The 15,044-nt window shown below is 36.0% G+C and overlaps 1 protein-coding gene across 1 annotated transcript in view; it reads right to left on the reverse strand.

Annotated features, from left to right (window-relative positions):
- The window catches only part of DCHS2 (dachsous cadherin-related 2), a 166,416-nt gene that overhangs the window by 25,379 nt on the left and 125,993 nt on the right, over positions 1 to 15,044 (reverse strand). The window contains exons 5-10 of the mRNA XM_072405938.1: positions 11,926 to 12,933; positions 10,478 to 10,665; positions 10,031 to 10,130; positions 8,715 to 8,872; positions 4,896 to 5,733; positions 3,245 to 3,484 (exon numbers count right to left, since the gene is read on the reverse strand). Coding sequence (XP_072262039.1) covers positions 3,245 to 3,484; positions 4,896 to 5,733; positions 8,715 to 8,872; positions 10,031 to 10,130; positions 10,478 to 10,665; positions 11,926 to 12,933 — 2,532 coding nt within the window. The remainder of the gene's footprint in view (positions 1 to 3,244; positions 3,485 to 4,895; positions 5,734 to 8,714; positions 8,873 to 10,030; positions 10,131 to 10,477; positions 10,666 to 11,925; positions 12,934 to 15,044) is intronic.

The following is a 15,044-nucleotide window of genomic DNA, read 5'->3' on the forward strand; positions in this document are numbered from 1 at the left end:
ATTCTCTTATATTGCTCTGCAAACTTTGTTATTGGATATGCTTCTCCTAAGTACAAAAATTAAATAAAACGTTTTGGAAAATAAATGACAGTGAATGATTAACCACCTTTGGGGGAAATGTCACATTAACCACTTCATAATGTGCCCTAAGATTATATAATCACAATTTTTAATGTTGGAATGTATTTGGAAACCGTAAGTTTCCTTCCCAGAATCCATGAGAGTATCAAAACTAATTTAGCAGATGTTTAGCAAACAACACCATTTTTGTATCATGGTCTCTCGTAAAATGAAGGATTTTTTTTCTGTTAAGAATTATTAGTTTTCATAGTTAATGCTTGGACAGCTTGTTGCCATAGAAATGTACTAGTCATAAAACCTGGACAAGACTGCCCCCGTGTGGGTAAAGGAGATTAACAACAAGATTTTAAAGAAATGCATTCTAATTCCAGGGCAGATCCTGAGAATGTTCACCTGCACTGTAGGTGTTGGCATTATCTAAAATTAGTATGATGCTGCTGTCCCTTTTACACTTGAACTGGCTTTAGAGACTCAAAAATTAGAATGATAGAAGTTTGGTGCTGTGTCATTTAATGATTAGTGTTAAAAGAATATTATTATTAATTAATATTAATAAACAGTATTTATATAGCACCAACATATTATGGAGCGCTGTACATTAAATGAGGTTGCAAATGACAGCCAGATGCCGACAGACAGTGACACAGGAGGAGGAGAGGACCCTGCCCAGAAGAGCTTACAATCTAGGAGGTTGGGGATATAACACACTATAGGAGGGGGATATGAAATAGAAGTGAGATTTTAAAGAGACAGAAGAAGATGGGTAGGCAAGTTTGAAACAATGGGTTTTGAGCACTCTTTTAAATGAGCAGAAATTAGGTGCAAGCCGAATAGGACGAGGAAGACCATTCCAGAGAGTCGGAGCTCTAGAGAAGTCTTGTATTCGTGCGTGTGATGAGGTTATGAGTGAGGAAGTCAGTAGTAGGTCATTGGAGGCACGGAGAGAGCGGCAGGGGGAGTATTTTTCTATCAGGACAGAAAGGTAAATTGGACAGAAGCTGTAATCAGTAAAACTATAATCAGTTACTATGCTCTACTTGAATAGTAAAACAGAGTATCAGTTGGGTTGTTATAGAATAAGAAATAGTTGTTTATGTAAGCACGTCATTATTTATTCACCCCCAAATTTATCTCTCTGGCATTTAGGTTTCCCTAAATATAATACTAACCCTACCAAGTTGCTAAACATAATTCTACAATTAATGACTAATGCTGGTATAGAAAAAAATCAGATCGTCGTAGTAATCAAACAGAATTATAACTTAATTAATACAACCAAAATAGTTTAAATATACTGTAGAAAAAAAATCTATTTTAAAAGTGGAACTCCAGACAAACGGCAAAATAAAAAAGTTTAAATATATACATATAGACATTTACTATTCAACTTGCAAAATGATTTGTCAGTCTGCACAGCCAAGCTTGGGATTTAAACACATTTCCCAAACAGTGCAACCTGACACAGGTATTAAGGAAGACCACTGCCACAACTTCCTCTAAAAAAACTCCCCTTTACCTGCAAGCTTCTGCATGCTCTGCGGCACCATCATTATGATTATGAGATCATGAGACTGTGGGAAAACTATTGAGCATGACATGGCCTACCACCACCCCCCACAGTTGCACGTATGTGCTAGGACTATATCATTCTTATCTAACTACTTTAAAAAATCCTGTTATAAGGTAACATGACAGTCCCAAGTCCCTTGCAGGGCAAAAACATTTCTAAGGAAGCACTGTCTAGGAAATCTCCTTAAACTGGGGAAGAACTCTCAAGAATTGGTTTCCTAACCTGCCTACAACCTGTAAAGTATGTACAAGCAATATATAAGCTGTGTAAATCAGCCCTGTAATATAATTACAAAAGCAAAATCACATACTGTATTTTTATAGATTTCCTTCATCCTCCCAATGTGGCTTAGACATAAGGAAACCTGCCTGAGTCTTGTATTTTACATGGCTGTTTTCCTAAAGCTACACTCAATGGAGAAACCGCTGCATACACCTTTAAAAGCCTTTGAGCACTGTTTTTAAGGATTTGTATTTTTGTCCAGCAAATTCTGCCCATGCGCTCACCTATCAGCATTACAGTACAAGTGCATGCAAGAGACCTGATTGGTCCAAATTTATGCCCACCCTTTCTCAGGTTGCTGCTTTAGAAATAAATAAAAGGCATCTGAAGATTACTCAAATTAGGAATCTGTCTGGAGTTAAAATGTAAAGGTGAAATGATCCATTTTATATTTTCTCTATCAACTTTGGAGAACAAAAAAAGGAAAAACAAAAAGTCAATAGAGTGCTCATGATGATGCAAACTAGCTAATAGCCAGAAAATATGAACCTTTCCAATGTACAAATAAAAAAAAAATAAGCAGTTCACAGAGCTCAGCTTTTCTTTCTACTTGCATATCAGAGATGAAAAATATATAAAAACAGACACAAATTTAATAGAAATATTACTATTTTATAAATACTAGGTGCTTCAGTCTTCCTAATTTGACTCCACTCCACCAGTGAGTAAGACACCATATGTATGTACATCACACTCCGTGAAGTGAGGCCCCGTTCTACATTCTTAAAGTTAGAGCCAGCTTTTCTATAATCCTTCATCCTCTATAGAGCACTTCTTATTTATGAGCTTACCCAACTGTTGTAGGATAAGTGATGCCGAAGCTGATATTTATTTAGATCCTTTGTTTAAAAACTCCCTGCAGCAGTGGTCGGTCCAAGTTCCCAAAGGCCATAAAACCCACCCACTTATCTTATAGCCCATTAACTAATATACACACACATAGGACTTTTGTTGTTGGAAAGCATTGTGAAAGATCATAAAACTAAAAAGGTGTATGAACAAGCTCCATATATACAGCGCCGTTCTGTTCTATGGAGAGGGGAGGGAGGAGAACGAGCAAACGACAGCCCGCTGCTCTCTCTACCCTTCACTTCCATTGCAGACGTTCATCTCTTGTCGTTCGTGGATCCGTTAGGACGGATCCGTGAATAGCAATTGGATGGCCGCTGTATACACATTAAAATTCTCATCCAGTACTTAGCCTTAGACCAGTCAGCTCTTTAGCACTTTCAAACTTGATTAAACATTTTATATAAACTACCTGTATCTATTAAGACAAGGTGCAATACATCACATAAAACATTAAGTTACCTGTATCCATATCCTCAGCTTTTACTTTCATCACATGCAATCCAGGCTCCTGGTTTTCAAGAACCGCAGCTTCATAAAAGGTCTGTTTAAATGTTGGTGGCTTATCATTGACATCACCCACTGTGACTGTCAAAATCTGTGTAGCAGAAAGAACTGGAGAGCCATTATCTGTAGCCAGAATGGTCAAAATATAAGTATCCTGAGTCTCATGATCTACTGTAGAGGATAAAGTTAACCAACCTGTAAATATTAATATAAAAAATGTATTTCAGTTAACATAGAAAAAATATTAATGCTTAATATTGCATAAGTAGTATTTGATGAATAAAATCATGAAATACGTTCACTAAAAGAGTTAGTATACCTTGTATGCCTTTTTTTTTAAAAAACTTGGAAACGGTAGACAAATGTCCATGTGCTACTAATAATGCTAAATAGCATACAATTATAGGAATAGTGCAGACCAGCATGGCCAACAAAGTATCGGGAGGTGGCCTATACAAAAAAACAGGCTTTTTGTAATATAAAAAAATTGCACTGTCGTTTATTTTGGTGGCTTACTTAGTTTTTATTTTTTCTTTATTTTCAACTAATAATTCAGCTAGTTACACACTTCCTGCCCAATACTGAAAATCTGCCCTGTCTGTCCTTAATGAAAGAGGAGTATTGTCACCCGGGACAGGAATGTGTTAGAACATATTTCAGAACAAAGGAAGAGGTATTCTGCAGTCCACAGATGTGAAGTGGGTAGGGCTGATAACACTGCTTGAAACCTATGTGCAGCATATGCATATTGCACAGGAAACTTGGATTTCACTTGATTTCTGATAGGATGAACAAGTTTTATTTGCACCTATTGAACAAATATAACAAAACACTTTTAATGGTATTTATTACCAAACAAAGTATAAGAAGATAAATGTTAAGGTTTATGTAACCTACATCTTTAATTGTTTTTGGTCTCTAAAGTTGAATATGAGTTATGATTAGCTACTGAATGATTGTGCAATGACATAATGTAATATTTATGGATCATTTTAGTATTAAATGTCAGTTCTTGATGATATATGGCAGGAAAACAAAGGATTAATCCAGATAATATTGACAAGATTAGGCAAATATGACCCCTATGTGGGAGAACGAACTGGAAACAGAGTTAGTATTAAAAAAAATGTATTCTGTATGCTTGTAAGAGGTTGAGGAAAAACAGTGCTGAATCCCTCCCTAGCTTAGTTTTTATTACCAACAACGGTCACCTTAAGGGATATCTGACATAGTCAATCATTCTACCATGGCTATAATTAAAATTAAATAATGTTATTCGCATGATACATAACAATGAAATCAGGGCAAAACAAGCAGCAGAACAAATTGTCAGCTATCTGTGATAATGCCTTGCCATGCACAGACAATTTATTATCATTATTTCATTAGAATTTTTTACATAAACTAAACCCAGATGTGTTGAGCATTTTCCTAGCCAGGAAAAGGTCCAGGCATCTGCACGAACAGTTAGAAGTGGGAAAATAGATCATCTGGAATACTTATTCCAGAAACACATTTCCCTTTTCAACTACCAAGTTGCAAATGTATCTGCTGCCATATTTGATTCCAAGGAAAATTGTCTTCCTTGAAAAATTAAGTACAATACCTGTTATTTCATCCAGCAAGAAAACGTGTTCTGAATTCCCATCTATGATGTACAAAGTTATTTTTCCATTCTTTCCCTCATCTGGATCTTCAGCAACTACACGATGTATAAGAGTGCCAATGTCTGCATCCTCCATAACAGAGGCTGACGGAGATGATAGGAAATTTGGACTGTTGTCATTGACGTCTTGAATGATAATCTGGGCTGTCAGTGAACAATGTCGATGTTGTGTAATGTTAGCGGCTTGATCTGTTGCAATTACTGTAAATACGTAAGACTCAACTGTCTCTCTGTCCATTTCTTTGTCTGTGGTGAGAGTTCCATCCCACTCGTTAATAAAGAAAGGGTATTCTCCAGGTCCATCTGTATTCAATGAATATTTCACCTTGTTGTTTGGTAAAGTCCCATCTCCATCTTTTGCTTCAAATGTATATATAATAGTTCCTATAGGTACATTCTCTTCAATGCCAATGACTACCATGGGGTAAGGGAAGACAGGATAGTGATCATTTTGATCTTCAACATCAATCTTTAGTATGACAGAATGGTTTTGAGGAGGAATCTTGTTATGGTCTTGTACGTTAAAAAGTAAAAAGTAGTTTGGGTTTGTTTCATAGTCTAGTGGTCTGGAGAGGTATATGTGTCCTGTGGAACTGTCAGTGACAAAATGGCTGTTCTGCTCCTCTTCGGAAATATGGAACTGTAATTTTTTATTAGGTAGAAACATTTCATTTGACATTATTGAGCCTACTATTTGAGAAGGTTTTGCATCCTCTGGAATCTTCAAAGTTTTTACTTCAACCATGCCTTTTGATTTTTCCTTAGAAGTTGAAATGACCTGAAAGACATGATATATAAATCTAATTTACTACTGGGACTCCTATCAAATAGTCTGCTTATTTCAAGCTGATATTTTGATTGCATCTTTACAAAGTTGAGCAGAATAATGTCATCTTTTATTTCTTACCACCAAATAAAATCTCCCCAAAATCAGTTCCCTATTCTACTCCTCAAAGGTTTTTTTCCCTCCTGATCAGTTTTCATGTAAAATGAATTTAAACAATGTACAAGGAAGATCGAGAACACTGTAACAGCACCTGTGGAGTCTATTTCCTAAACCCTTTATTTCTATTTCGTTTTTTATTATAATGGGTAACAGTCAGTGTCCTCGCTTAGGAGGTTTACTGCAACATCCCAATTATACCGGGGCAAAATATAAATCACAGGGGTCTGAGAACATTCCAAGTCCAAAAGATGTTCTTACCACTTACCCACTCCAAATAACAAGAGTATTTATTTGCTGTCTCTGTCCATGTGAATGTAATATCCCCATTCTTGTCATTGTGACACCTTATAAACTAGATAGGGGTCACAGACAACAATGTTATGTTAACCTATTCATGCTACAAATCTAAAAACAAATTGGAAGGAGTTGTGCTTTAAAACAGTGGTCGCCAATCTTTTCGGACCTATAGATCACTAAATGCACGGACTCCTGACCGCACATGCATGGGGAGCCATAAGCCACTCAAAGAGGAAGAAACTTCCCCTAGGTGTGAACCTGTGATGGGAAAGTGGGCGAGATGTGTCCAGAGGCACAACCCGCCCACCGCTCTGAGCCTACAATCTGTATGGGAGACATGGTCCGCAGCTCTGGCCGGTGCACCCCTCCAGCAGGGTGCTTCTTCTGACACCCCTGAGGGGCGCACCAGCCAGGGCCCACCAAAAATTTTGTACCACCGTTTGGCGACTGCTGCTTTAAAGGGTTTTTAATTTTAAAAAGGAAGTATTTGAACTGCAGTCAAGCAACTGTAAATAGATGTGATAGGAGCACCCAGGTAGAGTGATCAGTCATCTGCAGACTGGAGGATGGATTTGCAATGTAATCTCTGCCCCATCTATCACTCACTGTGACTGTTGTGACATTATACCTTTATAGTAGTTTACAAGACCATAAGCAGCAGCAGAGGAATGATCAAAGCAAAACAAAAAGAGTACACACAGCCAAGATGAACAGTACAGGTACCAGGAGTTACAGAGTCATCTATGAGCCGGTATCCTGTCTTAAAATAAGATGCTGACTCTAGATGACATATGGAATTAAAATAATACAATATTCTAGGAAGAAAACTGGAAAGGAGGAAAAATGATTAAATTTGTAAATGTACAAACATTAAAAATTAGGAACAAATGTTTTCAGGAGGGAGGCCTTACAATAGGCAAACATAATTTTACTTGGAAAGCCTGCTTTAAGTTAGGGTATTGCTTTTTTTTTCTAAATGTTTGAGGCTGATCGAGGCTAACAAGGTACAGGATTATGCTACTGATATTTTCATGTATGCATACAGTATATACAAGATATATTTGCCTATATATGTACTCTTTAAGATATTGATGAGTTGTGTAACATATATATATATATATATATATATATATATATATATATATATATATATAGTTTGCATCGTAAAAGATACTTCCTTCTATCATTTCAGATAAATGATCTTTAAGTCACCCCATGCTCTATGAGATGTAAGAATTGAAATGTGAAGTATGAAAACTGTCAGCCAAAGAACACTTAAAATCTCACAGCAAGGTCAGCTTTATTCTGTCACATTAGCTTTTCATAGCAACTCTCTGCAAAACTGCAAGGGCAGCTGTTTGGCAGGAAGTATGAATTTTTTGCATATGATTAAACTTATTGGCAAGGTGACAATGTACTTTAATTAACCCAGAAGAGCTTTGCTTTTTAAGTTTATTAATCTACATAGTAACAACAACTGATATACAATATTATGTTTGCACAATATACTTCTTGCTTCGAACTGCAGTAACTGTTATCATCAAGTATTCTGCTGCAACAATGCTTTAAGTCATGACAATAGGGGTTCATCTGCAATGCATTTAAAAAGAAAAAAAGTGTCCCTAACCTTTCAAATATCATTTTTAAGCCTTAACACTTCAGTCTCCTCTACCTGAACCCAATAGGTATCCAAACCTATGAAATGAACTGTTAAATTCTTACCCTTCTCCTGTTATCTTTACCTTAACCATTGTTGTAACCCTATACTCTTCACATTCACACATAACTATCACCCTCAACCAAAAATGTAACTCTTAACCTGCACCCTAACACTGAACCCTATTACTCTTAGTTCTTTTACAGTGGACCCTAACCCAACCCCAACACCTGCAGAGTACATATTTGGTGCCAAAAGCATTCCTTTAAATGTTGATCCAGCCATGAATCAGCAACCTACTACTTCATATGGAATTGTGTAGTGGAACTATAACGTTTATTATTAAATGTGTCGCTCCACTACCCTTATCTGCCAGATCCTGAGTTTTATGACCCCTGGAGACACAAAATCCTAACTTTTACAACGTGTCGAAAAATAGTGGATCTGGAACAGCTGTGCTGGTGGGTTATCTGATGACAGAGAGGAATACCTGATAAGTAATAATTTCTGTCCCTGTGTCAATACTATTAGACACAGGCCCTAAAAAGCGACTCTAGCCTCCACTGCTGTACTTTTAAGGGGGAATCTAACATTAGTACTCTCCCCAATATTACAAGTGGGTACACAGACAGCAAATAACACCTTACATGGCCCTAACCCTTTCCTACTTTATTAAAAATACTTTGACTGGAGTTCTGGTTGATTTTTTTTTAAAACAATTACATTTTTTAAAGTTCACATTGCCTAAACCTAAATATGTCTAAAGTACCTCTTGGTAAAGAAATAAAGAAGTATACATCATACCTAAAGCAGTATTCACAAACAAATGAACAAAACGTAAATACACTTGTAATCTCACCTGAACATTCACAGTTGCATATTCCTCCAGTGAAGGGAACCCTTGATCTCTGGCGGTTACTCTTAAATGATAGTATGCTTTCAGGCTTACTGAGAGAGGTTGGGTTGTCCATATTTCACCAGTAGATGCATTAACAAAGAAATAACCTTGATCATCATCTGTGAACCAAAAAAACAAAAACAAGTAATGTTAATAACATGAACAACAAATTCTAGAAATACATTTTTTTAATACGCTCTTATGTAGTTGTATAATAAAGCATTGACAAAACATAATCTTCAGCAGAACACCTAGATATAGTGGTAATATTGTCCTTTATTCATTCATAAAGCAACAGTAATCATGAGATGATATTTTAGGACCTTAGGGCCTCCCAGGATCACTTTCTCAAGGCAGAGTAAGTTGCATGGTGATGGCATTCACCAATTCATTACACACACTTTGAAATGAACTGTGGCCAAGCTTGTAAGGTATACAAGTATTCTCTGTATCAGAGCTGTCAGATAGTTATGTATATTGGCCAAAGGACAGTTTTTCAATGATCAGGTTTTTGGATTTTACAAGAAAAAAAACAAGTGTACATAACAATACCATACATTATATGTATATACCATACATATATACTTTTTCCATTCAATTGCAACTGCAAAAGCCTGAATGGAAAATTTAGTACATGAATAAATCAGCTGTCGGTATACACCTTTAAGGTCCATGTGCTCCTAGTAATAAAGTACTTTTAATTGTTCTTCTCACTTGCACAGTCTACCGATAAAGAGCTTGTGGAGGACAAGTATATAGGGTTCCTAATACTCTGGGCCTGATTTATTAAAGCTCTCCAAGGCTGTAGAGGATACACTTTCATCAGTAAACCTGGGTGATCCAGCAAACCTGGAATGGGTTTCTTAAAAGTAATTTGCAATGTTAGCAAATGTTTTCAAACCTGGAACAGATCCATTCCAGTTTTGCTGGATCACCCAGGTTTACTGATGAAAGTGTATCCTCCCCAGCCTTGGACAGCTTTAATAAATCAGGGCTTCCACCCACAACCTGCAGTTAGAATTGGCAAAATCTATTTTTTTTTCATTAAACCATAGTAGACCAAACCTACATTGGTTTCTGCTGTTTTTAGACTTCCCTCATTATTATTGCTTTTTCTGACTATCATTCACCTAGATGTCTGTATAAAGGGAAAAAGAAAGTCTAGGATACACTGATCAACACCAAAAGGCATACCTAAACAAATAATAATGTACAATGCATACCTAAAACACAAAATAATTACAACAATTATTACATTTCCTTAAGTTACTGCTCACCGGAAGATAAAGAATACCGTACTGTCCCATTAGCACCAGCATCTGGATCCTTAGCAAACACAGTAGTCACCAACATGTGTCCTTTCTGACCTTCTGGAACCTTAAAAAAATAAATAAAACAAAGCCAGTAAGCTATAAAAGGTAAAACCTCATTACAAAAGGTGTCTAAAAAACCAGAGACGGTATATATAGCTAAAAAAAATATTTTAGAGAATTCAGATTGCTGACACTACATGTACATATTCTGTGCTTTATTTATTTACATCCCTATTTGTACTTTTTTTTTCTCTATTTTTTAACCTCCTTGAAAACATCACATTTGAACAATTTCTGTTGCATTTGAGAATAATTCGGTACACTATCAGTACCACTCATAAACACAAGATGGCAGTCAGCATTCATGAACTAGGAACCAACACTTGCTCTTTGCTTCTCATTAAAACAAACCTTGACATGCAGCTGCTTTCCTGATGTCAGTTGTGGAAAGTATGGCTTGTTGTCATTAAGGTCAGCGACTGTGATGTAAACCGTGGCTGTGGCATTGCGACGAGGAGTGCCATGGTCCGTCACTAACACAGTAAATTGATGGTGTGCTTTCTGTTCATGATCTAAAGCTGCGCAATTAATAATTTCACCTAAAGAATGCAGAGAAAGATGATTATATGAGTTACAATTTCAATAATTTACAAAAGTGCAAATTACAGTTTATATATTAATGAAGAATTGCACACAATCAGCTCAATTGTTCCTGAAATGATATCTCATTAGTTTTCATGGGTTTCTGCACTTTGTACAAAGTAGTTGCACTTCAATTATATATAAATGTAACATGTATTTTATAGGAAAGTACATTCTAATGCAACACACCTAAAACACGTGAGCCCCTCTCACATAGGATTTTTACTTTATCTTGGTCATGGAGAATGTACCATGAAGAACGGTAAAAGCAAAAATGAGGAACTCCAAAAAAAAACAGGGCCTGAGCCAGAATATAGTAAACCAAAGGCCAGACTAAAAATAATATAAATGTATTTACTTTAAATCTTGATTATATATATATTATATATATATATATATATATATAATAAAAACAATGCTTTGCCCCAAAACCAAAATATTGTAAAAATTGCAGCCTGTCTTTTGCCAGGGCTGAACTTTAAACTATTTTATGTTCCTGCACTTAAAACAATTATTCGTACAGGTATACTAGAGGATTATTTATAATTTATCTTGAAATGAATCCGTATATCTCATAAAATACTAGATGACCCGCTGGCATGTTGATGCTCTGGCCTGGAATTAGTATATAGATCCAATGCGCTGACTTTACTGTCTGTATACAAATGCTAGATCAGTGACATAAAAAAGTAAAAGGGTCAGAGACAGCCAGGCACCTGGTATTTTAGAAAACAAGTAATTAATGACAACCTTCATATTTCCCCCAGTAATGTTGTCCTTTAATATGCATACCAAGATTGTCGTCTCTTTTAGTGTCAAATTTGGGTTGATGGTAGATGGAGGTGATGGGGGTATGCATGGGGGTAAGATCAATGGGACATTGTAGGCACCAAATATTATTATTATTATTATCATTAATAATAATAATCCATTTGTGAAACATGTTAGGTGATAGTTGGGATTACCGGATTATTGTACAGTAGTTCATTTTTCATGTGTTTATATGTGGTTTGTTGTTTGTATTTTATCAAAACAGTTAAATAATCTGTGCCTAAAAATTCCCATTGATATTACCCTTTGCCGTATGTTAAATCGGGATGTGGTATATTACTATACCACATATAATAAAAATAGGTGTTTTATCGATTCATTTGATCATGGATGGGTTATTTTCAGCTGGTAAACCTAGAAACCACATCATTTTATTTATACACTACCTGTCTTGGAGCTGATTTGGAAATAATTTTCTTCAGACAAGAGGAAAAATGAAAGCTGCCTGTTTTTTCCAGAGTCCCTGTCGGATGCTGTGATCGTGCCGATGACTCCATTAGGACTGGAGCTCTCCACAGTGGTAAAGAAATACTTGTTTTGACTGAATTCAGGAGAATTGTCATTTACATCCAGGACCTTCACAATCACTGAAGTAGATGCTGTTTGCTCCCCCACATAGTCTGCACAGCTTGCCACTACGATTAGATTGTATATATTGGTCCTTTCATAATCCAGAGACCGCCGTAGAAATATCCAACCTGTGCTGCCATGAATTGCAAATGGAACCGAATTATCAGGCAACAAAGAGTAAACTATTCTAGACGTCTGGCTTTGTACACCTTCTAAATAAGCTTGTACCTGGAGGATTCTGGAAAATACTGCAAAATCTTCATTGATTTCAATCCGATGTACTAAATTACCAAAGGTCAAAGTGTTAATTGTTTCTGGCTTTGTGACACTGATGGTTAATGTAAGAAGAGAACTTAATGTCGGATGTCCATTATCTTCAGCTGTTATAAGCAGAATATATTCATACACCATTGTTAAAGTTGTATTGAGGTACAGGATTCCAAGATTGGGGTCAATGACAAACACATCTTGATTTTCACTTGCAATGCTATAGGAGATGAGTCCATTGTATCCACCGTCAGCATCCTGTGCCTGAGCAATATACAGAACACTACCGGTAGGAGTATTTTGGTGCACAGTTATCCGTTCATTCTCTCTTGGAAATACAGGTGGATTGTCATTCACATCAGTAATAGTGACATTGACCTGTGTGCTGCTGAATGCTGGAGAGTTTCCTAGTTGGGACTGAACAGTGAGCACAGCAACAGGCTGTGTCTCATGATCCAACTGCTTTCTTGTAGTAATTATACCAAACTGGGAGTTTATGGAGAACATCTCATGCGGATCACCAGATAATATCCTATATGAAATAGGCTCCATAGAATCTGAAAACAAACAAAAACAGACTTGATTAAAAAAATATTAACAAATATTGGTAAATTGGAGCTTTAAAAATGAAGAGATATATCAACATTGGTAATGCGGTATATTACTACTATTGCTTATTGTAAGTTAGAATAGATGAAACATATTAAGCAGGGACATAAACGTGCACAGGGCACATTTCTGTTCCAGTTCTGTTTACTGTTACTTTACCTATATCACGTTTTTTTGTTTTGCGAAGACTTGTTCAGATTGTTTTCATTACTTACCAGTCTATAATTATATGAAAACGAAATAAAACATTTTGAAATAGAAAAAACTTTTGACTGTCAATTGGTAATTCCTAAATATACTCTCCCACAGCTTGGCCCGGGCCCTAATTTTCTATATTAGATTATGAATATTTATTCTGCTCCTCTGGCTGGAGTTCATATCAATAGCTTTTATTCCCTAGGTTTCAAAAAATATATGGAACACAGTAGGGATGTCCCTAATTTATGTTCTTACTATGGAACACCTGGAGATCCCCCTTCAAAAAAACCCCTCCATATCAGCCATCCATTTGGGACCAAATCACACCAAATTATCCATTTTCATCAAGGATGTGCCTGATGTACGCATCATCCATTATACATACATTCAGACTAAATAATTCTTCTAGCAAAGTAAACTAAATCCAAGATATTTAACACATCCCTTCAACTTTGTCAAGAAACTTGAATAACTTTTTATATATCTGGACATGCAAATTCCCTCTAATATATTACAATTATTTAACCATAATTACCAACCTCTGCTGTCAGAGCATATGACCACAAATTCTTTTCTTAGATAGATAGACAGAATAAATACTCTCAAAATAGACATTATACCTATATTTGTTATAATTTCTAAACCATTCCAGTAAATATTTCTATTCCTTTTTAAAAAAAAAATGGTCATTCTAGACTAAATTGCAAGATTTTTCAGTGCTTATCTTTATATATGGTTACTGGTTCCATACCTACTCATTCAAACCTTAATAACTTGTTTTACTTCATCTCAGGGTGTTACCATGGACTGAACATAAAGATCTTGCATGTTCCATCTCAATCACCAATATGTTTAATCCAAAACCATGCATACACTTTACCATGCCATCATTCTACAGGAGTTTTGACTCCTCTATTTTGAAAATCTTGACTTCACTTTTGCAGTAAGATAGGCCACATTGCTTCTCTGGGATAGCTTATCACATTGGGTACTAACACAAATTCTTCTCAAATCTAGAAATGCTCAAAACCCAACATGTCATAGTGGATACCCTACCATTGTATCAAAACTTACATTGAATGTAAGATTACACTCTCCATGGAACCTACTCAGTTTGACAATTTCCTTTTCATTACAATTCCCAAACACAATTCATCTCTCATTTATAAGGTATCCTCTTGGATCTATCACACCCACTCTCTCTAACTATACATATATATATCTGGATGACCTGGGAAAAGCTTTTACACTTGTAGGTGTTGTCCGCCTTGTAAAGCACAGGAAAAAATGTAACATTCTTCACTCATGTTTCCCATTTGTAACCAAAACATACCACTACATACCATGACACGTATATATTAGTATACAGTATTATATAACTTTTTCTTTTATTCACTTTTGAAAAAATCACGATCCTCATGATTACCAATAAAGTCTATTCCAAACCACTCTGCTTTCTATGCTAATAGAATTATTTAAGACCATCAAAAAAAGGTATAATTCCTCAGTGTTTTGCTGGAGCAACTTCTTCTTGACATTGGCATCACTGGGTGATGTCTTGAGTGGGTCAAGAAACTAAACTTCATAATAAGTAAATTGAGCAACTTACTAGTGCTAAATTTGATAGGTAAGACTTCATGTTTGTGCTGCTTAGGAAATATTTTGTCATATTCCAGAATTTCAACATTTACTCCTGATTTAAACCAACAACTATGCAACAACAAGCTTGAAAACCATAGGAAAGGGACCCCCCCCCCCCCCCCATGTTCTTCCTTCCCCTCCCCCATTTTGTTCCCCCATCACTCCGTCTTTGTATCTCTTTCCCCTTTTATAAATCCTTTCTTTTTTCTCTCTCTCCCTA

Source organism: Pyxicephalus adspersus, chromosome 3, assembly GCF_032062135.1.
Source record: "Pyxicephalus adspersus chromosome 3, UCB_Pads_2.0, whole genome shotgun sequence".
In the NCBI taxonomy this organism is placed as follows: Eukaryota; Metazoa; Chordata; class Amphibia; order Anura; family Pyxicephalidae; genus Pyxicephalus; species Pyxicephalus adspersus.